Source organism: Phyllopteryx taeniolatus, chromosome 18 (assembly GCF_024500385.1).
Source record: "Phyllopteryx taeniolatus isolate TA_2022b chromosome 18, UOR_Ptae_1.2, whole genome shotgun sequence".
Lineage (NCBI taxonomy): Eukaryota > Metazoa > Chordata > Actinopteri > Syngnathiformes > Syngnathidae > Phyllopteryx > Phyllopteryx taeniolatus.
The window spans coordinates 3,143,424-3,168,199 of record NC_084519.1 but is presented as its reverse complement, the minus strand read 5'-3'; the positions used below and the strand labels follow the sequence as shown (position 1 = coordinate 3,168,199).

Sequence of the window (24,776 nt, the reverse complement as noted above, 5' to 3'; positions counted from 1 at the left end):
ATGTGACACAGACATCTGACAATGACAATGAACCGACAAGAACTGAAAGAAACCAGGGAACTAAATACAAACAGATTGATGAGATTTTACTTGTACTTTTTATTTTTTTTCCCCTCTTTGTTTGAAATGTTTATAAGCTTTTTTTTCTTTGTTTTTAAATGCTTTTAACCATGTAAAGCATGTTGAGTTACCTTGTGTATGAAATATAAATACATTTGCTTTGCTTTGTTTGGACACCCATTTTAAGATACATGTTGTATGTCCTTAAATATCCAACAGTAGGTTTCTAATGGGTTATCATCATCTAAATGGGGGCGGGGGTGGGGGGTTAATTAGTTAATTAATTGAAGTAATGTGTCTGAAAGTAACAGGCATATGTGGAAGAAAATGGGATTTGGACTGTCTGTAGTAACATTTGCTTTTTATGTTGTACTTCATTACAGATCACAAAGCTATCAATTACTTGGTCAAGTTCTGCTAAAAATAAACTTTGGCCAGTGTGTAGAAAGGTATTTGCTACTCATTTAAATCGGTGTGGGAGAGGACAGAAAACTGGCATCAAATCACAACCAGTACATCAAATTCTACGGTGTAAGTGCTAAGCAGAACTACAGCTACATTAGTTGCAAATTAGATGTACTCCATCTACATTGTTGCTGGTGTGTTGATTCGTGACATTGGTTTTAAGGCTACTAAACTGTAACACTGACTGCACCAAAAATTAATTGGCCCCATTGTGGGACCTTAACCTGAACCAGTTGAAGCAACCTTGCTTTGTTGCTTAGTTTTCTTGTAATATTAAATCTTAAAAATGGACTCGGGTTTATCTTTCTTTCACGATAAGGTACCACCAATCTTATGTGTGCACAGTGGTGCTTTCAGATACAAGTTGAATTCAGTTCTTGATCACAATCGTAACTTAAAACAAAATGTCAAATAGTCTTTCTCCTTTAAAATGAATGGAAATGCCATGAATCTGTTCTTCTCTTTTTCCTTTCGGCTTGTCCCGTTAGGGTTCGCCACAGCGTTTCATCCTTTTCCATGTAAGCTTCTAGCCTCCCCATAAAAAAATATATAATTTGTTCTTTTAATTAGAAAATAGGATTCCATAGTATTTTATATATATATAAAACATTCAGTAATGACATAATTAAAGAGAATTCAAAAGAAACAGTTTTTGTCACAATTTCTCCTGCAATACATTGAGCTGCTTATTCTGGTGTGCATCCTTGGCCACCTGGGGGAAGCATAAGACAGACATACGGATACTGTATACTGTACGTGAAAACAGGTCCTCTTTGGCTTCTCAGTACAGCAATAATAGTAGCTCTTCACAGAGTATAAAGCTTATATGCCTGTGAATATTGTTATATTGTCTGCATGTGTAACCTGCTGCGCTCTTTGTGTTTAGATATCTGTTGCTGAGAGGGTAACAACACCACCACATAGATGCTAATTGTTAGTCAGTGTACTTATGTTTTTAAACAAAGAAAAGAAAATATTTTTAAAAATTACCACTAGACGAAAAAAAACTAAATTGTTATTTTTACATGGAAAATATTTGTAATTTATGGGAATAACAAGTGAACATAAGCTGTACAGAAAATGGATGGATGGATGTCAAACTAAGAATTTTCTTTACAGGAATAAAGTCAAAATATTATAAGGGAAAATGTAAGAATAAAACAACTGTACCTAAGACATGATTCAATTAAAGGGTATTGTAAATAAAAACTAAATAAAAAATGTACTGTACCTAAATAAAGGTTTAATAACAAACAGTTTTAAAATATTTAATGCAAATGTAGTGAACTTTTAAAAGTTAAATACAACTGAATTGTACTTGGCCAGTGATTGAGTGAACACACTCACATTGAGTAACATTACTTGCCGACTGATTTCTGTTGTGCAGTATTTCAAATTATACTATTATGGTGAAACCTAAATTGTCACGTTTTTATTACTTATTCTTAGAGAAATTTAACGCATAATATTTAAAGACAGTGGAGCTTACCTTAGACATGCTTTAATAATTTCATGACTCTGCCCTCTTGGTTTTCATGGTAGCATGAATACTGTCACGTGTGGGAAGTAGCTGGACCCAAGAGCAGGCGGAGGCAGATGTAAAATGATGAACAGTTTATTGAGGAAAGGTTATGGAGGTGGTCCTGGATGTGTTGGCAGGCGGCGTGGACAGGTGGCAGGCAGTGGACAGAACAGGCAGCTGGCTTGGTGGCAGGAATGACGTGGGTCAGGAACACAGGGGAGCACTGGGAAAAAGGAGACAAGAGTTAAAACAAGGGAAGCGAGGAACAGTATAGCTTACTTGACATAAATTGGGCCGTGGTACCGTTAGGAGAGGCTGCAATACTTCGGCGAGAATTTCCGGGAACAGGCAAGCTTATATACACCAGTGGTGATGAGGCTGATTGAAGACAGGTGCTGAAAACAGAGAGGGGAGGGGGGAGAGAGAGGACGCGAAGCGCCGTCCCGGCTCCAATAATGGAACTGCAGGGCAGTATATGACAGTACCCCCCTCTCAACGGACACCTCCCGGCGTCCTGCCAGGCTTCCCTGGGTGAGCAGCGCATAAGTCGTCCAAAAGAGTAGGATCGAGAATGAGCTTCCGGGAAATCCAAGAACAATCCTCCGGCCCGTACCCTTCCCAGTCGACAAGGTACTGGTGCCCCCTTCCCCTAGGCCTCACGTCGAGGATGCGCGACACCGTGAAGGCCGGATGGTCGTCAATAATCCAGGGAGCGGAGGGGGTTCAGCCAGAGGACTCAGGGCGCAGGTGGAGACAGGCTTAATCAAGTTTCAATTGGACGGAAGTAGGATTGATCATCTTGGTAATGGGGAAGGGACCAATGAAGCGCGGAGTGAGTTTCCGGGACTCTGTCTGGTCGTGGGAAGAGAGCCAGATGGATTAACCCACCTTGTATTCGGGCGTTGGGGAGTGATGACGGTCCGCGAGCAGTCTGTTGCGAGCCGCGGACCAGGTCAACGCCGCCTGGACTCTCCGGAGGTGATCCTGTATGGAGGGAACCACCACCGGCTGCTCCTGTATTATGAACAGTGGGGTTTGAAAACCAAAGCAAGCCATGAACGGGGACATACCGGTAGCGGAGCTGGTGAGAGAGTTGTGGGCGTACTCAATCCATGGGAGGAATGAGCTCCAGGATAAGGGGTTGCGTGCCGCAGCACAACAGAGGGCGAATTCTAGGGATTGATTGGCCCGATCAGTCTGGCTGTTGGTCTGCAGATGATACCCTGAGGACAAGCTGGCTGCTGCGCCCAGTGAGGCCCTCGGTCAGAGACGATGTCGATGGGGATACCGTGGAGTCTGAAGACATGCTGGACTAGGAGGTTAGCAGTTTCGAAGGCAGATGGTTGTTTGGGGAAGGGACACGTAATGGATGCGCAATGGACATATTTAGAAAAGTGATCAACAATAGTGAGAATGATAGAGTTACCTTCAGAGGAGAGTAGGCCGGTAACGAAGTCCAGAGCGATATGGGACCAAGGGCGGCTTGGGATAGGCAATGGACGCAGCAGCCCAGCTGGGGGCAGGTGTGAAGACTTCCCTCAGGCACAGACAGAGCAGGCTTGGACGAACTCCTTAGTGTCTTTAACAAGGCTGAGCCACCAGAAGTGCTGACGGATGAAGCGAATGGTGCGGGTGATGACGGGATGACAGCTGAGTTTGGAGTTGTGGGCCCACTGAAGGATGTCAGAGCGTGCAGAATCGGGTACGAACAGGTGGTTTGGAGGCCCGGTCTTGGGATTGGGCCTCCTTAACCACCTGTTCAATCTTCCAAGTGGCTGCTCCAACGAAGCACGAGGAAGGACGGATGGGTTCCAGTCAGACTCACCAGTCAGACTCACATCACACCTACGGGCAATTTAGAGTCGTCAATTAACCTACCATGCATGTTTTTGGGATGTGGGAGGAAACCGGAGTGCCCGGAGAAAACCCACGCAGGCACGGGGAGAACAGAACTGTGAGGCAGACGCTCTAACCAGTCGTCCACCGTGCCGCCCGAACTGCAGGGGCAGTATATGACAAATATTCTACATTGCAAGAGTCCAAATTCAAAAATACCATTGGTTGCACAATCTGGAAATTGACCCAAATTTTTAACATAAAATATGCATTTAAAGTCAGACTGAAATTGGAGGACAAGCAGGTAATATTGGAAACATATTGTGCAAGACTCCACAAGTGTTTTCTGTAGCTTGTTTTTTTATTTTTGTTCTATTTTTTTTTTTTTTTTATTATTGTAAAGCTGGCACAAAAGGGTACCGGTGATTGCAATGAGGAAAAGTGTGACGATGAACACCAATTGGAAATAGAACTTATGACAACATACTGTAGATGTCGTGTAAGAACCAATGTAGTCTGTCCTGGATCAGTACAATATGGCAAAAAACTACAATAACATCAACATCAATATAAAATACGGACCAAAGTTACATGGCACCGTTTAGTATTTTTGCGAAGAGAATCATCTCACCAAAACAAGCAATAATCAAGCAGGTAGGTGACCTAAAAATATTAAATTTTTTCCTGATTCTTGTGAATGTGACTTGACTTAAAATGTTTGACATGACAAATGACAATGACTGTGGAATGGATTAAAAAAAAATACTGAGATAATGAACTACACTAGTAACTAAAATATCCCAACTTTTATAGTATTACAATATTATAAGATAAAACACTTGATTTTACAAGTGTAAATGTGTAATATTAGGACGCATAAACATAAACATGCGTCAAGATGAGGCTTGTTGAGTTACTCTTCCTTTAGTATAAGTTTGACCAACAAAGAAATACCATCAGGTTGAACAATTTAAGGGGATTGTGTAAACATATGTGCTATTTGTTGTGTCCGTTCCTGAGAATGAACTTTGCAAACTGAAATTACTTCTTTTGTTGCACTTGTTTAATCAACACAGATGTTTAGTTAATGTACGGAATATGTCTGACACAGTATATGTCAGTACTATATATAGATAGTCTGTTGCATTTGCTCTTCTGTTGTCATTTTGATGAGGTAAAAATATGACTTTATTCATGCAATATTACAACTTTATTCTTATAACATTATTGACGTTTCTCATATATGACAAGCTGGTTCCATAACATTACTCATAACCTTGTTCTTCCAATAATTTGTTTCCCCCAGTGACCCTAATACTCCTTCTCACAATATTAATGAAATCCTATGGGAATGTTTTTTTTTTTTTTTTTTTTTTTTGTATTTGGAGCTCTGAAATGGGTCGACAGCCAATTGCAGGGCACATATAAATAAACAACCATTCACGCACACATTCACACTTAAGGGCAATTTAGAGTCTTCAACCAACCTACCATGCATGTTTTGGAGGGATTTGAACCCTAGTCCTCAGAACTGTGAGGCAGATGTGCTAACCGGTCCGTTACCATGCCGCTAGGAAATCCCTATTTTTATTTATTTTTTTAGATCCAAAGAAATGTTTAAATGAGCAGTATATAAGTTAAAGGGAAGCTATTATCTGTAGGGAGATGTTTTTTTTTTAAAATTGTGCGAAGTTATCACTACGGGTATAGCAAAGCAAATTTATTCATATAGCGCATTTCATACACAAGGTAACATTTCATACACAATGTGCTTTACATGGAATATTATTGACCGTAATAATAATAATTATGCGAATATTTCTTTTATTATTGTTTTTTTAATAATAATTTTGCGAATATTTCTTTTATTATTGTTTTTTTTTGTAAATATATTTTATATAAGTACAGGAGTTTAATAAGTACTAGTCTTTTCCAACAGCTTTTGTTGTTGTTGTTGTTATTACACAAGTATCTGTATTTTCTAGTGCTTTTGCCACCTCAGATATGCAGTTAATTTTTCAGGGTTACCTGGCATAACAGACACGCAGATTGATGAGTGATTAAATTTGCTGAAGGGACGAATTATATAAAATCCAAATTCCACCATTCCTCTCGCGGGACTTTCGCCCCGGCTTTGAATCATCGCGAAGTTTCGTGCTGTTTAGTTTTTTTGTTTTTTTTTTGGTTGGCAGCCGGCAGCCGCTCGCAGCCCAATGGAGGCAAGTCCAAGAAAGGTGGAGACTCCTGTTCAACTTCCTGCACAATACTCTTGAAGCACCGCCAGGAGAGAAGAAGGGTGGCTGCTGCTTGGGCAAGGGCGAATGGGTATACGGCTCTCATCCCCCCCCCCCACCCCTAATTACAATCACATCGTAGTTGTTAACCGTTTATACGCCTTTCTACCTGGCTTGTAGCTCGCTAGCTATAGCCGCGAGCCTGCTGAATAAGCGATTGGCAACGTTTGATAGCAAAGGCGGTTCGAAGGAGAGGAATGGGTGAGTTTTCCATGATGTGGCGCTTGTCTTGTGTTGTGTGCGTGTGTGTGTGTGTTGCAAATGGCAAACGTTGCTTTTCGCCACAACGTACCCAAGTAAAGCCCACGTCAAGCTTTCGAGCCTAACGTCTTAAATCATGCTGTGAGGGTTTGACGAAAGGTGGTTAAAGTAAGCAATCCACTTAGTTAGCTTAGCCTAGAAGCCTAGCGAGCTAACAAAGTCAACCGAATAAACGCCTCCTTGTCTGCATTTCTCTCTATGTTGACGTAAACAATGTAAAAGTTGCTGCCATTGCACCTAAACCACGTCCTGCAATAAGACTACAAGAACAAAACGTACCTTTTTACTCAATAGAGTAAAGTTGGCAGTGTATGTGAGTCAAACTAACTGAACACTGTTGAGTTACTTTGAGTCAACAGACAGGCACTTTAAGTTAAATTCATTGTAAAGGTTAAGATCCAGAATTCAACTTACTTTAAACAATAAATTAGATTTCTGTATTTTAAGTAGGCTGTGCTGAGCTGTCTCCACCCACTCTTATAGTGTGTTTTTTGGTGTGACCATTTACATGTAGGCAAACAAGTCTGCTTGTCAAAATTATTTATTGGGTCGTTTGGTGAGTGACAATTTGTTACACATGTAGTCTGATTACAATGTTACAAAGCAGGAGTGAGTGATCCAATATTTTCATGATCAGGATGAGCTTAATTATCCCTAAGGGAAATTTGCTTTGAACGCTAACAACATTGCTGAATTTGCATACATTCTGTCACTACATGGGACAACTGCAAACATTAAAACACAACAGACAACATAAACCGCAGGCACAGCAAGCAGACATAATAGAGGATAATAATGTTAAAATATGCTTAAAAATAAAATAGTGGCAGCAGTAAGAGCCAAAATCAATCAGATAAAATTTAAACTACGCACAAAAATAAAACGGTTAAATCGAATTCTTGCTCAAGAGAGTTGTTACAACAGGATACACACTGATCGTCATGTGTATTTTCTTCAGGAAGATCTGATCACATCATAGCTTTAGTTTTAATTACAAGCCTTTCTCTTGCTCAGAATGTTCATACTGTTGCTCTTTATTCTGTTTTATTCATTTACACATTCTCTTAGTTTATTACCGTTGTTTTATTTGGTGGCAAGTTAGGCTTAGTTTGTGTGTTGCTTTAAATCTAACATGCCCAGTTGTATTTCAAGTCTTCTGCACTGAGTTATGCAACCTTCCTACTGCATCTCCTGAGACGTGTATGTGTGTATCAGAGATGTGCATGTGGTTGTGTGCAGTTCAGGAACTTTGCTATGTTGCAAAACAGGTTCTAAACCTGACATGGTTGGCAAAGGGTATTTTTAAGAGATTAATGCTCTTCGTGTGTCTTCCTGTATAACTGGTGTAAAATAATATACCATAGCATGTAGAAAAAGCAATACTTGAGAAATAGGTTTAAAGAGTACTGCACAGACTTAAAAAAGGCTGACTTTTTGGGTCCCTTGATTAGGCCATTTTTTTAAATCAATTATTCAACATTCTCTAGAATTAGAATAACTAGTTCAAAGACAAATGGCAAAAATCTAGCCATTTGACAGCAGCATCTCCGCTATGTTTATGAAATGTCAAGTACTAAAGCAAAATTGAGCTTCTTTTTTTTTTGAATGATTTCCTACTAAAATATGGTGGATCCACATAACTCAAGATTCATACACAAGTCTTGAGTAGCCAATCAGTTTTCTTTTCAAGTGACTTTCCTGAATGACCAATATAACTGTGCGTATATTTATTAAAACAAACTAAAACAACCCACAATAAACCTTTATATGATACTACAAAAACAAAAGTGACATCGGGCAACAACAACATGGCAGTAAACAAACATTAAATATATAGTGTTTAGTTTGACCTATAGTTACTCCCCCATTGGTTCAAATGTAGGCAACCACAGCAAGTGGCACACCTCTATGTACCATATTTAGACTAGCTGGTACTTTTGCATTGCTTTACTGTAGTTTTGAGTTACTGCGGGTTTGTTGTTTGGGTAGACGTGTCTGAATATGTCATTGAGCTGCGTGTATTGGGGTCGTCAGTCGTGCGATGACAGTTTAGCTGATTTGTCCCCTTTCACTGCAATTGCATTGACAGATATCTGTTCATACAGCATCGACAAGGCCTCATTTGGATCGGAGGATATCAAATTCCAGTCTTACACTGTCATGGTGCACATTCAAACTGAAAACCGATAAGAACTGTTGTTTTCGAAGCCTAAAACGCAAATATTTGAAAATGCATCTTAGGTTCTAAAGTTTAAAAATGACATCCTCAAGTGCAGGATTGGCATGAATTTTATTAGTGTCTGAATTCAGTTGATTTGCAGGCTGTGTGAATGTTTGTTTTTTTTGACAACGGTGTTTGACAACAAACCTTTAAAAAAACAAAAACAAACCCTTAGATAAGCACGCCTTTTCAAAATTGTTTTGTAGCCAAATGTTCCTTTGAAGCCCACTCTGTAGCTTTTCCCAGCTCGATTCTTTATACTGTACCTCTCACTAAGTACGCCTTTTCTCATTTGGCAAATGGCTGAGGGTATTTCAGCTGTGTTTGAACATGTCTGTGATATGTGTGTGTGTGTGTGTGTGACTGTAGTATTCAGTTCTCTCTCTGTGATGTCTGTGATTCTGGAGTATTCTGTTTCTCTCGCTCTCTCTCTCTCTCTCTCTCTCTCTCTCTTGTCTCTTCTCTCTCTCTCTCTTGTGTCTCTCTCTCTCGGTGTCTGTCTGTCTCCTCTCTGTCTCTCTTTCTGTGTGTCTGAGCTGCATACCTTCTACTAATGCGTGATAGTCAATAAAGTTGCTTTGTTGCATCTGGAGGAAGAAATTGCAAGCATTGAATCTGACTGAAAACAATCTGTTCCCGATTTTATTCTATTGTGAGTTGCATAGAGGATCCCGCTATATTATACTATAAATATAGTAGCAAACTGAACTAAAATATCAAATTTCAATGTCCGTCCATCCGTCCGTCCGTCCATCCATCCATTTTCTATACCTCTTGTCCTCCATTCTGCAGGTAGTTGTGGGTGAGCTGGAACCTATCCCAACTGACTTTGAGCATGAGGTTGCATCCACGCTGTACTGTTAGCCAGCCATTCACAGGGCAAAGTTCCCATGTCATTTTCTTGAAATATATACATTTATTTCATTATGATAAAAACGGCGGCACGGTGGAGGACTGGTTAGCACATCTGCATTTCTGAGGACCCGGGTTCAAATCCCGGCCCCGCCTGTGTGGAGTTGGCATGTTCTCCCCGTGTCTGCGTGGGTTTTCTCCGGGCACTCCGCTTTCCTCCCACATCCCAAAAACATGCATGGTAGCTTGATTGAAGTCTCTAAATTGCCCGTAGGTGTGAATGTGAGTGCAATGTTGTTTGTTTCTATGTGCCCTGTGATTGGCTGGCGACCAGTTCGGGGTGTACCCCGCCTCTCGCCCGAAGATAGCTGGGATAGGCTCCAGCACGCCCGTGACCCGCGTGAGGATAGTGGTACAGAAAATGGATAGATTATGATAAAAATGACCTGAATGAACTGTAACTTATATAATGTATTAGTTTAGTTATGTCAAACTATGTAAAATAACAGTGTTAATGACTGTACTTTGATTTATCCAGTCAACCTCCACGTATATTGATTAGGGTAGAACGGTGCAATATGGACAAAATGTTATGTCCCAAAATAGGAAGTTTTACATTGTGATAACGATATGTCTATGTATTTTTAACTATAATTACATGAAATGAATAGCAATTTTCTCTTATCTTTTCTCTAGTAATTTATAAAATGTGTATTAGTGGAACACACAATAAACTGAATAAAATTAACAAAAAATTAATAAAACAAATATCCACTAGCCAAATAAATACCATTCAAAATATCTGGTAGCACAACCACTTTCAGGGTTCGCGCTGCCCCTTTGCCACCTCGCCAGTGGCTAATTAAAACAGGATGTGGAGAAGCGAATATTGCTTACGTTCACCACGCTGGCGAATCAAAATTGCTTGCTCAAAATGCAAAATCCCTTCCTGATAAGAGTTAAAGTGAGCGTGCTCATTCTGCCCTATGTGAACGTTGTTAATGGCATAGTTTTTTCCTCCCCTTTGTAAAATGCTTCAATCAACCGTCCAGCCGCTGCTGGCTAAGTTGTCAGGTTCACTGGCATTCCACCTGTTTGCTCATGCGGCGAGATTGTAGTTTTCAAATAATATGGACGAGTCACGGGTACTTCGCGTTATTATAAAAGTGTTTCTGTAATTGTAGACATTAGCTAATGTTAGCTACTTACGTTAGCTGAATGAATAATAAGAATAATAATAAGAAGAATCAGTTTTATTGTCATGAACATGCATGCATGCATGCACACGAAATTTGTTCTCTGCATTTTACCCATCAGAGTGAACACACACACACTTGTTAGTGCAACAATTGTCATAACAATATGAAGTTACAGGTAAGTGTTTGAGCTAATGTTACTTAGGCACGTTAGCTGAATAAATAAAAATATCAAGTCACAGGTAAGTGTTTTAGCTAATGTTAGCCACCCATGTTAGCTGAATAAATAAGCATATGAAGTCATGGGCGAGTATTTTTATGTGCGTGAGCAGAGAGGTGCGCATGAACAGAAAGGTTTGGAGGTGACTCCAAACTGCATGCGTACGATCCTAGAGACGCTCTTGAGCTGGGGGGAGCAGTACATCGGGAAAGACCAGACTGGATGCTGCTTGGCGACGAATTGAAGCCTGCATAGTTACTAATCACTCGGCTCACGCATCTATGATAACGGGTTATATGGTACGCTAGATGTCTTTATATTGCAGTACGATATATATCGTTATACCGCACAGCTCTAGATTAGGCACATGCTAATTTGATGTCAGTTTTCACTGACTGCATCAAAGTTGCTTTTATCGTCTAAATAGACGAAGCACTCCTTAAAAATAAGCTGTCTGGCCTTATTCTTCTTCATCTAGATGATTTATTGAAACATGATTAAGAAAATCCAGATGTAATATTGGGATACAATTTGTGCCATCCCCCCCCCCCTCCCCCCCAATAAAAAAGGGAAGCTTGTATTTTGTAGTTTTCCCATTTAACAATAAATAGTCAGGGTTTGTGTAAAAAAGTACTTAAACAAATTATCAATATTGGGATGTATCACATCCAGAGTGAAAGTTCGGAGGGGAAAAAACATCTGTTAGTTCGCGCTGGTGTACGCACTAATCCTAGCCTGAGCACAAGCAACATTTCCTCATGAATTAAATCTAAATGCAACTTGTTTTTATATTTTATGTTACATGTATCTAATATAATATATTGCAAAACAAAATAATCAAGTTATTTGTCTTACCATAAATAAAGTGTCAAAAGTAAACACGGTCGTTATCAGTAGGTTCCACTTGTTAAGCTTAATTGCTGTGATTCAAAGCTTACGACGAGCTTCAGGTTTCTTGGGTATGCGGTAAAAGCTCTTTGCATCAGTCTTATCAAATCTGTTTGAACAGCTGGTAACGCAACATGACACTACAATGATTATATTAACATATTTCCATGATCATTTTTACACTGTATTTTATGTCATATCGCCCAGCCCTATGTGGGCCTGTGAAGCCCTTTGAGACTCTTTTTAATTTTTTACATTTTTAAATCTTTTTTTATTTTTTTTATTAAGAGCTATACAAATAAACTTTCCTACAGACAGAGTAGACTAAGGCAACATTATGGTGACTAAGAATTTGTGTTTTAGAAGATGTAAGAAAAAACAGCATGTTTTTTCCCTCCTCTCAACACTCAGACAGTGAGCAGTTGTTGCTTGTTTGTATGTTTAGGGACTAGAAATTTGGAGATTCCTTGACGTTGTGTTGTTGTTTTTCTGGCTTGGAGTAGACATTGGCTCCTTGTAGCTATGTGCGTTTGGTTTGCTAACAAAACAATTGATTGTGCAATGTCAGACTTATTTAATAACTGGGCTCAAGTAAAGAAAAGTAATTGTTAGGTTTGCCAAGTTGAAGCTGTGGGGTTTGTGAAATGTGTACATCCTGACAGAAAGCAATGTGTGCAAACAAAAGCGAGCCGGAGACTTCCGGCTTTCATACAGAAAAGCAGCTGTGCAATGTTCCTCTGTCTTGCTTGGTTAATCTTGTCGCACATCACCTTACACATATGCGACTTCTCTAAGCAGGAACAAATAGAACAAATTGTCAGTTTCCATGTTAATGATTGTGTTAGAGTGTCAAGGATAGGGAGCACAGCGATTGTTTCACGTGTGGCCCTGAAATTTCCCATGCACTCGTCCTTTCTTCTGCCTTGAAAAATTAACCATTCACATTAAGTACACATCGACAAAAAGTTCTTAAATGTAATGTAATGCAACCCCAATTAAAATAAAATAAAATAAACCCTCGTATTAGTGCTTGTAATAGTAATGTTATTAAATGTTACTTCAAAGTTACTCCAGTATTAATGTTCCTAATGTTCCTAAATATTACTTCAAGTTCCTTGAAGTATTTGTTTATGAATATTAATATTTGTTTGAGTAAGATGACATTTCGTGAATGCAATCATAAGGCGCAGTTAGGGTTGGGCATCGTTTGAATTTGAGCGATTCCGGTTCCTCGTTTCGATTCTGGTTCCAAACGACTCTCGATTCCGATTCTTTTAGGGGGCTGGGTCAAAAAGGTTAGCATGGTTTAAATTGAGTGTCCAAATTATGAACATCCATTTTCTTAGCAGGCCGCAGCAAAGATTAAAATGAACATTTGACTCTGGGTTCCTGATAACCAGTATCAATATCAAACCTATGAACTAAAAGGTAATGTGTGTGGAACTAACCCAATTGACTTAATATTAATTAATTCATGTTTCAGCTAAAAGCTAAATATAGCATTGTTAAAATAGTTATTTGGGACTTTTTATCACGTCAAATGTTTGCAAGTTTTAACGTAACTTCCTGTTTTAAGCTTGTAGCCTTTTATTCTGAAGGGTACGCACTGGAACTCAGGATTTTGGCACGAAAAGTAACTTCACACGACACCTGTGAATTTATATATATTTTTTTAATGAATGGAACCAAACGACCCATTGACTTGACCAGACTGTTGCATTCTTCATTTTAAATGCTTTTCCAGGCCTGCAGTCTCTCTTAGTTCTTGTTTTTTTGGGGGGATTTCTCCCTTCAGTTTCCTCTTCAGGAGGTAAAATGCAAGCTCTATTGGTTTAAGGTCTGGTGATTGACTTGGCCAGTCTAAGACCTTCCACTTTTTCCCCTTATGAAATCCTTTGTTGTGTTGGCAGTGCGTTTTGGGTCATTGTCTTGTTGCATGATGAAGCTTCTCCTGATTAATTCGAAGGCATTTTTCTGTAAATTGCCAGACAAAATGGTTGTGTAGACTTCAGAATTAATTCTGCTGCTAACATCATGAGTTACGTCATCAATAAAGACGAGTGAGCCCGTTCCAGAAGCAGCCATGCAAGCCCAAGGCATGACATTACTTCCACCATGCTTCACAGATGAGCTTGTGTGTTTTGGATCAATAGCAGATCCTTTCTTTGTCCATACTTTGGCCTTTCCATCACTTTGGTAGAGGTTAATCTTGGTCTCATCAGTCGATAAAACTTTGCTCCAAAACCTTTGTGGCTATGTCTGTACTCCTTTGCAAAATCCAATCTAGCTTTCCGATTCTTTTTGCTGATGGGTGGCTTGCATCTTGTGGTATGGCCTGTATATTTCTTCTCTCACAGTCTTCTCCGAACAGTGTATTGTAATACCTTCACCCCTGCCCTGTGGAGATTGTCAGTGATGTCACTGACTGTTGTCTTTGGGTGTTTCTTCACAGCTCTCACAATGTTTCTGTCATCAACCGCTGTTGATACCCTAGGCCGACCTTTTCGATGTCTGTTCCTCAGTACAGAAGTAATTTATTTTTCAGAACATTCCAAATTGTTGTACTCACATGCAAATCAGTCGCCTTTTGGCGAAGTTTGCTGTTTTGAACTCAAAATAGGCCATTTACATGAATCATATAGATCCAATGAGTTTTTCCAGGGGCTTGGGGGGGGGGGGGTTCCGGCGTCGCTGACGTCATAGGCTGTTTCGTACTCCCTGAACGCTGGCAGCTAGATCCATTCCACCATACACATGTAATTTCTGAATATTACTCCGTGGCGAACTAATATGAGAGCGCATCGGCCTGAGGTTCTGCCTGTGTGCTCGGGACATGCGTTGGATAAGTCACAGCAGAAAAAAAACACTTCCGCCGCTTCTGCTATTAAGCAGTAACTGTACTTTTACTCATTACAATGATCTAACTGTCGCTCGCTACTTTTATTGAGCAATTATTGCTGATTTATTTACTATTTCGTGTGCGAGACTACGACTTCCGCATTGGGGACTGTTTGCTTCAATCCAGTTTAAATACTAGTGACCTTTAAGTCCATCCAGCCATCCATTTTCTGAACCGCTTATCGTCACAAGGTTCGCGGGAGTACTGGAGCCTATCCCATCTATCATGGGGCAGGAGGCGGGGTACACCCTGAACCGGTTGCCAGCCAATCACAGGGCACATAGAAACAAACAACGTTTAAGTCAAGTTCACCAATCGACACAAAGTCACATGACCTCACACGTCTTCCATTGGGCTTCCTGGGCATAGGTATTAACACTAGATAAGCCAGTCCGGCTGACTGTCATGCCTGCGTGGCCACCATGTTGGGAAGGTTGTCGTTACCATGAAGGCAATGGTGCGCGACTTGTTTTTAAATTTAGACGAGCAAAAACAACAGCTATCATCCATCCATCCAGCCATCTTCTACCGCTTATCCGAGGTCGGGTCGCGGGGGCTGTAGCTTTAGCAGGGACGCCCAGACTTCCTTTTGCCCAGCCACTTCATCCATCTCTTCCGGGGGTATCCCGAGGCGTTCCCAGGCCAGCCGAAGGATGTAGTCTCTCCAGCTTGTCCTGCGTCGTCCCCGGGGTCTCCTCCCGGTGGGACGTGCCCGGAACACCTCACCATCCGAATCAGATGCCCCAGCCACCTCATCTGGCTCCTCTCGATGTGAAGGAGCAACGGCTCTACTCTGAGATCCTCCCGGATGACCGAGCTTCTCACCCTATCTCTAAGAGAGAGCCCAGACACCCTGCGGAGGAAACTCATTTCGGCCGCTTTTAAACGGGATCTCGTTCTTTGGGTCACGACCCACAGCTCGTGACCACAGGTGAGGGTAGGAACGTAGATTGACCGGTAAATCGAGAGCTTCGCCTTTCGGCTTAGCTCCTTCTTTACCACAACGGATCGATACAAAGTCCGCATCACTGCAGACGCTGCACCGATCCGCAACAGAACCACATCATCTGCAAAAAGCAAAGATGCAATACTGAGGCCACCAAACCGGACCCCCTATACGCCTCGGCTGCGCCTAGAAATTCTGTCCATAAAAGTTATGAACAGAATCGGTGACAAAGGGCAGCCTTGGCGGAGTCCAACCCTCACCGGAAACGAGTCCGACTTACTGCTGGATATGCGGACCAAACTCTGACTCCGGTCGTACAGGGACCGAACAGCCCGTATCAGGGGGTTCGGTACCCCATACTCCCGAAGCACCCCCCACAGGACCACCCGAGGGACATGGTCAAACACATTCTCCAAGGGAGGCTGAGGAGTGTGATCCCCCTGTAGTTGGAACACACCCTCCGGTCCCCCTTCTTAAAAAGGGGGACCACCACCCCAGTCTGCCAATCCAGAGGCACTGTCTCCGATGTCCACGCAATGTTGCAGAGGCGTGTCAACCAGGACAGCCCTACAACATCCAGAGCCTTGAGGAACTCCGGGCGAATCTCATCCACCCCCGGGGCCCTGCCACCGAGGAGCTTTTTAACCACCTCGGTGACCTCAACCCCAGAGATAGGAGAAGCCCGTCTCAGAGAACCCAGACTCTGCTCCCTCATGGGAAGGCGTGTGGGTGAAATTGAGGAGGTCTTCGAAGTATTCTCCCCACCGGCTCACAACGTCCCGAGTCGAGGTCAGCAGCGCCCCATCCCCACTATACACAGTGTTGATGGTGCACTGCTTTCCTCTCATGAGACGCCGGATGGTGGACCAGAATTTCCTCGAAGCCGTCCGGAAGTCTTTCGCCATGGCCTCACTGAACTCCTCCCATGCCCGAGTTTTTGCATCAGCGACCACCAAAGCTGCATTCCGCTTGGCCAGCCGGTACCCATCAGCTGCCTCAGGAGTCCCACAGGCCAAAAAGGCCCGATAGGACTCCTTCTTCGGCATCCCTCACCATTGGTGTCCACCAACGGGTTCGGGGATTGCCGCCACGACAGGCACCGACCACCTTACGGCCACAGCTCCGGTCGGCCGCCTCAGCAATGGAGGCGTGGAACATGGTCCAGTCGGACTCGATGTCCCCCGCCTCCCCCGGAACATGAGCAAAGTTCTGTCGGAGGTGAGAGTTGAAACTCCTTCTGACAGGGGATTCCGCCAGACGTTCCCAGCAGACCCTCACAATACATTTGGGCCTGCCACGTCGGACCGGCATCTTCCCCCACCATCGGAGCCAACTCACCACCAGGTGGTGATCAGTTGACAGCTCCGCCCCTCTCCTTACCCGAGTGTCCAAGACATGCGGCCGCAAGTCCGATGACACGACCACAAAGTCGATCATCGAACTGCGACCTAGGGTGTCCTGGTGCCAAGTGCACGTGTGGACACCCTTTTGCTTGAACATGGTGTTCGTTATGGACAATCCGTGACGAGCACAGAAGTCCAATAACAGAACACCGCTCGGGTTCTGATCGGGGGGGCCGTTCCTCCGAATCACGCCCTTCCAGGTATCACTGTCATTGCCCTCGTGAGCATTAAAGTCCCCCAGCAGAACGATGGAGTCCCCAGCGGGAGCGCTCTCCAGCACCCCCTCCAAAGACTCCAAAAAGGGTGGGTACTCTGAACTGGTGTTTGGTGCATAGGCACAAACAACAGTCAGGACCCGTCCCCCCACCCGAAGGCGGAGGGAGGCTACCCTCTCATCCACCGGGGTGAACCCCAACGTACAGGCGCCGAGCCGGGGAGCAATAAGTATACCCACACCTGCTCGGCACCTCTCACCGTGGGCAACTCCAGAGTGGAAGAGAATCCAACCCCTCTCGAGAGGACTGGTACCAGAGCCCAAGCTGTGCGTGGAGGCGAGTCCGACTCTATCTAGTCGGAACTTCTCGACCTCACACACCAGCTCGGGCTCCTTCCCTGCCAGAGAGATGACATTCCACGTCCCTAGAGTCAGCTTCTGGAGCCGGGGATCGGATAGCCAAGGTCCCCGCCTTCGGCCACCGCCCAGCTCGCATTGCACCTGACCCCTATGGCCCCTCCCACAGGTGGTGAGCCCATGGGAAGTGGGACCCACGTTACGCTTTCGGGCTGTGCCCATGGGGCCCGCAGGCGCTCACCTTCGAGCCGCACCTCCAGCTTTCATGTATTGTAGTATTTGTCTGGCACTGTCTGCCCAAATGTGGATATTTCAGCCCAATTATAGCTTGAGAAAACACCTTGCAGTAAATTGCAAATGTTTTAGTTTTGGCTGTGCATACATACACACACACACACACACGCACACACACAGCAATATCAGAATTTGCACATTCAGATTTTATTTTTATTTTTTTTATGTTCGTGCTGTGGTTAAAACAAATCAGAATACTCATTACTTGTAATTATTTCACTGTGTACTTTTTACTCTTACTCTTTTGGAGGACTACTTTTTACTTGAGTCACAATATTGTCAAGTAACAGTACTCTTAAGTACAATATTTGGCTACTCTACCCACCTCTGGAGCGGACATCCTGTATTGCTACTCTTATGTTTAAGCAACATTTTTGCTCATCAGATCAGCCAGTGTCGTATTTGTTGCACTGGTCTTTTGTATTTTTGCGTTTAGGTGCTGCGGGTCGTTGCCCTGGTTGTGGTCCCAATGGAACTGCGAAGCACACGACATGAGCTGATCCGCTAGTACATCTTGTATTAATTAGGAAAGGTGCCTACAATTATCGAATTAGTTTACTGATGTTAATGTTAAATTTATTAAGCGACGGAGCGCTGTTAAGGATTACGTCACAACAGAGAATGAACTAACTTCAAATTCAGAAACGGCCAATAAAAACAGAAAAATACTGTACTTAATATTTTGGAGGAGGATGCATTTGGGATTAGCCTTTGAAGTTGGGAATAGTGAAAAATGAAGTGAAACAGACAAAGATTTTGGTCAATTATTTTCCAGAATGAAAGTGCTCAAAGAGGAGGATGCTTTTCATGTGGCACAACTTGAAGCAGGCATCAGGTGCAGGTGGAAATGGGCCTGGCTCAAGTTGGAGGCCAAAACAAAAAATTGAAGAAATTAGTAAAATGTAATTTTAATTTGTGCATTAACATGTACTTGAGTGGTGTAAATACATGTTTTTCTGTGTGAAGAAAATGTGTTTATATTGGCTTATTGTACTCTTCAGTCTTCCAGATTGCTTAATTTATTTCAAAATAAAAAAAATTCTATGTATTGACTATGCCCAATGTTTGTGCAATAGCTCTGATCAATTTTCCCTCTTCAAAATTGTTTGCTTTTCCCCCATAGACAGCTCTCTGGTCATAATGTTTGCTTAACAGCAAATGCAGTTTTCACAGGTGAAACCCGAAGCCAAAAACACTATCTAATGTTGAAGCAATCACTCTAAAAGGCAACACCTAAGCAACTAGAAACACCCATCGGTCACATGTTCTATTACTTTTGCTCACTTGAAAAGTGGGTGGGTTCAAACAAAAGGTACTGTCTTGAGTTGTTTAACACATCTAGATGCAAATACCATGAAATAAAAGCTGAATTCTGAACCTTTGTCTCATATTCATAATTTGATCTGAAACCCAAATGACTTCAGTATACAACAAAAACAAAGGAATTGCCCTTGCCTTTTCAATAATTGTGGCGGGGACTGTAAGTCATGCAGGTGAAAGAATGCAACAGTCAACAGATTAATACATGATAACGAGTTTGCCTTTCTTTGTTGTGTAGTTGCTATACTGTATTACTGTATTTTTGGCTGACAGTACAAAGGGGGAAATTGATGGGGAGAGGTAGGGAGGGAAAGAGAGAGAGAGAGAGAGAAACAGATGATAAGACCATGATCAGGTGGTCAAGAAGACCCATAATATAAGCATCTTTTAAACCACATTTATTGCATTCGCCAGTATTCATCTACTCAGTCTTTAAAAACCTCTCTGCACATTCCAAACATTTTTTTTCCCCTTTCATCAATTTAGTGGTTCAGAACTGCCTTATTTAGCTCACACCTCCATCTATTGGCTCAGACCTGCAACAGCATAGTAACTAAGAAAATAAAGTCACAGAATCTTGGACCGGACGTAAGAAAAATCATACTGTATGTACCACATTTACTACAGTGTTGTCTATTATGCAAATGAAAATGTTTCACGACAGACAATTTATTTCTTCTTTAAAAAAGCTAGAGACTAGCTCGAATGTATTTGATATTCTTTCCTTTGGCATGAAATACACATATTGGTATTATGAGTTTAACTGAGGTTAGAATGTTACAAAAGGTGTGTGTTTTTTTGACAATAAATCAGAATGTTAAAAGTGTCCAATGTATTGGATAGATACATATACAGAGCTATTATTATTATTATTTATTTAGTTTAGGTACGCACAATATATTTTTTTCAAGCCGATACGATACCTTCCTGCTTGAAGACCGATACTGATACAATAACCAAGAACTTATTCATCTTTTATTAAATTAGTTTACTTATGGTTGTGCACACCTGAAGGAAAGAAATACTCAAAAGATTTGTCCTAACCAAACATGACATCACTATTAAAACAAATCTCAAAAACACGTGTTTCTATAATTGCACATTTTTTTCTTCGAGAAAAAACTTTGCATTCAATGGTTTATCAAATGTTAATTTCAGCCATAGTTAAGTGCATAATAAAACATGAAAGACAAATGGCATGTGCTTATAAATGAGCACACAACAGACACAGACCTATCTATGACTGAACATGCAGGTGCGTGAAATTGACAACAGCATTGATCAGCTTCTAGTCATACCAAGGAAGCTATCAGGGCTAACATCACACATCCGTAAATCAGTAGTCAAGCTTATATCCTTATTTCCATCTATCAGTGTACGCAAGAGTCCGCCAATCACGTCGTATTTTACAGGCAAACACACATCCGAAAAATAGTGGAGGCTTGGAAATGCAAACCATGGCCCCAAGTGATTTATTAGCTGACAAAGGTGAGTGTCCTCAACGATGGTAAAGGATTGGTCGTCAAGCGCCATCATTTCCATGATAAAATCACATGTAATTTTAGCCATTGGGTCATCTTTGGAATACCTTTTGCAATTTACAAACGCACCAGTGATGGGAACAAGCACAGATATATATTGGAACAAGCCTCGCAATAGCAGCGCAGGCGTCTTCATAGACTTGAAAAACACAGTCGTAGTGATGACGACGTTTTGAGTGGCTGATAAGTTTTGATATGTTAAAGTTTGTTAATTTTGGAAAAGAAAGTTTAGCGCTAACGACTCTAAATCAGTCTGGCATGCTTTCCAATCGCTGACCAATTACAAGCGACGATCCCCCCCAAGCTGAGAACAATAGCCACTAGCCAACGACTTGAATACCTTCTACTGCAGATTTGAAAAGGACACTTTCACACCCCACATCCACCTAGCCGCACCACCGACCACAATCACACCTCTGACTTCTGCGTTAACCATCCACGAACAGGATGTGAGACGCATCTTCAAACAACAAAAGATTAACAAAGCGGGAGGCCCAGACCATGTGTCCCCATCCTGCCTCAAAAGTCTGCGCTGACCAGCTTGCTCCAGTCTTCACACAGATCTTCAATAGATCTCTGGAACTGTGCGAAGTACCATCCTGTTTCAAACGCTCCCCCACAATTCCAGTCCCCAAGAAACCTACAATCTCGGGTCTAAATGACTACAGGCCTGTCGCCTTGACATCTGTGGTCATGAAATCCTTTTAACGTCTCGTGCTGGACCACCTCAAGAGCGTCACCGGTCCTGTGCTGGACCCCCTGCAGTTTGCCTACCGAGCGATCAGGTCTGCGGATGATGCAGTCAACATGGGACGGCACTTCATCCTAGAACACCTTGACAGTGCAGGGACCTACGCGAGGATCCTGTTCCTGGACTCCAGCTCAGCATTCAACACCGTCATCCCTGAACTCCTTTCCTACAAGCTTCTCCAGCTCAGCGCCTCGCCTGCCATCTGCCAGTGGATTTACAGCTTCCTGACGGGCAGGACACAGCAGTTGAGGCTGGGAGAGACCACTTCATCCACACACAGCATCAGCACTGGGGCACCCCAAGGTTGTGTCCTCTCTCCGCTGATCTTCTCTCTACACGAACGACTGCACCTCAACGCACCCGGCTGTCAAACTCCTGAAGTTTGCAGATGACATCACTGTCATCGGCCTCATCAAGGACGGTGACGAGTCTGCATATCGACAGGAAGTGGAGCGGCTGGAGCTGCGGTGCGGCCGACAGAACCTGGAGCTGAACACGGTCAAGACTGTAGAGATGATCGTGGACTTCAGGAGGCATCCTTCGCCACAGCTGCCCCTCACGCTGTCCAGCTGCCTTGTGTCAACCGTCGAGACCTTCAAGTTCCTGGGAATTACAGTCTCTCAGGACCTGAAGTGGGCGATCAACATCAACTCTGTCCTCAAAAAGACCCAGCAGAGGACATACTTCCTGCGGCTTCTGAGAAAGCACGGCCTGCCACGGGAACTGCTGAGGTAGTTCTACACAGCGGTTATCGAATCAGTCCTGTGCTCTTCCATCACAGTCTTGTTTGGTACTGCAACGGACAATCAAAACTGCTGAAAGGATTTGTCCATTTCTATCCACATTAGAAGTCGCTCGCTAATCTGCAGAATCGATATTGAATCGGGAAGAAAATTGCAATACATTGCTGAATCGATATTTTTACCCACCCCCACTTCTTGTGTGCAGAACATTTGCTGCAAACAGCAAGCGAAATGTCTTCCTTTGAAACGGTTGAAAAATCCCACCCGTTCGATCCAATGTTTACTGTGCGCTACCTCTCAGCTCAATGCACGTTTACGATTGGCTATTGAACGATTGTTCAATAGAAAGGAGCGCTTGATTTGTTCACCCAGACGTACCAACAACAAAGTACAGAATTCACTTAATCAGAGCTACTTTTAATGTTAATTGATTTATCTATATGACAAAAATTCTTCAAATCAGATATCATTATCATGCATCCCTAATTTAGATTAGGCTTTACACAATCGGGATTTTTGGGGCCGATCAGCGAGTTTAAAAAACGGATAGCCGATCAACGATCCTATCACAAGATGGAGCAATGTGTCTATTTAAATGACTTGTTCATTTACTGTATATACTTGGCTACTGTATACTGAGTATCTTCAAAAGTATTCATTCTCTAGTACAGTGATTCCCAACCAGTGTGCCGTGGCACATTAGTCTGCCATGAGCAATCTTAAGGTGTGCTGTGGGAAATTATAAAATTTTACTTACCTGCTCAAAAAAATATATTTACAATAAATAATGTATCTTTGTGGCGGCACGGTGGCCGACTGGTTAGACCGTCAGCCTCACAGTTCTGAGGTGCGGCGTTCAATCCCCGTCCCCGCCTGTGTGGAGTTTGCATGTTCTCCCCGTGCCTGCGTGGGTTTTCTCCGTGCACTCCGGTTTCCTCCCACATCCCAAAAACATGCATTAATTGGAGACTCTAAATTGCTCGTAGGTGTGACTGTGAGTGCGAATGGTTGTTTGTTTCTATGTGCCCTGCGATTGGCTGGCAACCAGTTCAGGGTGTACCCCGCCTCCTGCCCGATGACAGCTGGGATAGGCTCCAGCACGCCCGCGACCCAAGTGAGGAGAAGCGGCTCAGAAAATGGATGGATGAATGTATCTTTGTTTCAGCTATTTATGCCAGTGAGGCATAGTGATTTTGTAATTAAATTACTTCACCCACACCGAAACTTTAGAGCATGATTCGACAGAACGGCAGCATGTTTACGCACAAGCGTTAGTGGTAGCACTAGCTTGCTAGGCTACATAACGTTTTGTTGCCTGTTTGCGAGCCGTATCGTATTAAAGGTACGTGAACATACCTCAAGCAATCCTAGAATTAAAGTCCTCCGAGCTCCGGTAACCACTAGCACACATTCTTTCCCATTTTGTTCTTATGATACACACGACGTGATTCATTGTTGTTTTTGTCACCACGGTAACGAGTGTATCCGGTTGCATTTGACTTGACAAGATAAAGCCCAATGAGCGTAAAAAAGGGGATGCAGTGGAATACAAGATTTTATTGCAGTTGTCTGCCATAGTCGGCACGGTGGACGACTGGTTAGAGCGTCAGCCTCACAGTTCTGAGGACCCGGGTTCAATCCCGGGTCCCGCCTGTCTGGAGTTTGCATGTTCTCCCCGTGCCTGTGTGGGTTTTCTCCGGGCACTCCGGTTTCCTCCCACATCCCAAAAACATGCATTAATTGGAGACTTTAAATTGCCCGTAGGTGTGAATGTGAGTGCGTATGGTTCTTTGTTTGTATGTGCCCTGCGATTGGCTGGCAACCAGTTCAGGGTGTACCCCGCCTCCTGCCCGATGACAGCTGGGATAGGCTCCAGCACGCCCGTGACCCTAGTGAGGAGAAGCGGCTCAGAAAATGGATGGATGGATGGATAGTCTGCCATAGTGCAATCGTGAAAGCGCAAATTTTTTGTTGTAGTCTGATCCGGGCATTACGTGTTGTTTGTCTCAGACCTGTTGTCTTTCCCACAACGGCGACATGTTTTTTTTTTTTTTTTAAATAACTTTATTGGCTGCCAGATATTTACAGTACTACGTTGAAAGACGCGCGACAAGGCTAAAAATAAACTAGCTTTTGGATTCAAATGTACTGTGCACGATGGCGACGCGGAGTAAATGTCTTTTGCGGAGCCGATTGGATCGGCAAATTATGCCATTAGAGGCGATCTGCCAATCACCATAAAATGCTAAATATCGGCCGATACCGATCAGGCCGATAAGATCGGTGTAAAGTCTAGTTTTTAAGTGAAAGGTCTTGTTTTCTCTTTTGTATTCGAAATTGTTGGCGATGGCGCCAGAGAGCCGTTTTGAGCAGACATAACCTTCAAATCGGTTCAGTTAAGATTTGTTGAATTAAAGTATGTGAAATTGTTTGAGACTTCACTGTTGTATCAAGATTTGGCATCTTAAGAGAAAAGGGGAAATTCAGACTTTT

General features: G+C 42.7%; 1 protein-coding gene across 4 annotated transcripts in view; it reads left to right on the top strand.

Annotated features, from left to right (window-relative positions):
* Positions 1-6,100: 6,100 nt before the first annotated feature.
* cd2ap (CD2-associated protein) overlaps positions 6,101-24,776 on the top strand; it is an 85,568-nt gene continuing 66,892 nt past the window's right edge. For 2 of the 4 annotated variants that reach the window (XM_061753028.1, XM_061753030.1), the window contains exon 1: positions 6,101-6,378. In XM_061753028.1, the coding sequence (XP_061609012.1) occupies positions 6,375-6,378 (4 nt within the window). In that variant the 5' untranslated portion in view covers positions 6,101-6,374. The remainder of the gene's footprint in view (positions 6,379-24,776) is intronic. The other 2 variants (XM_061753032.1, XM_061753029.1) reach the window with 2 other exon arrangements.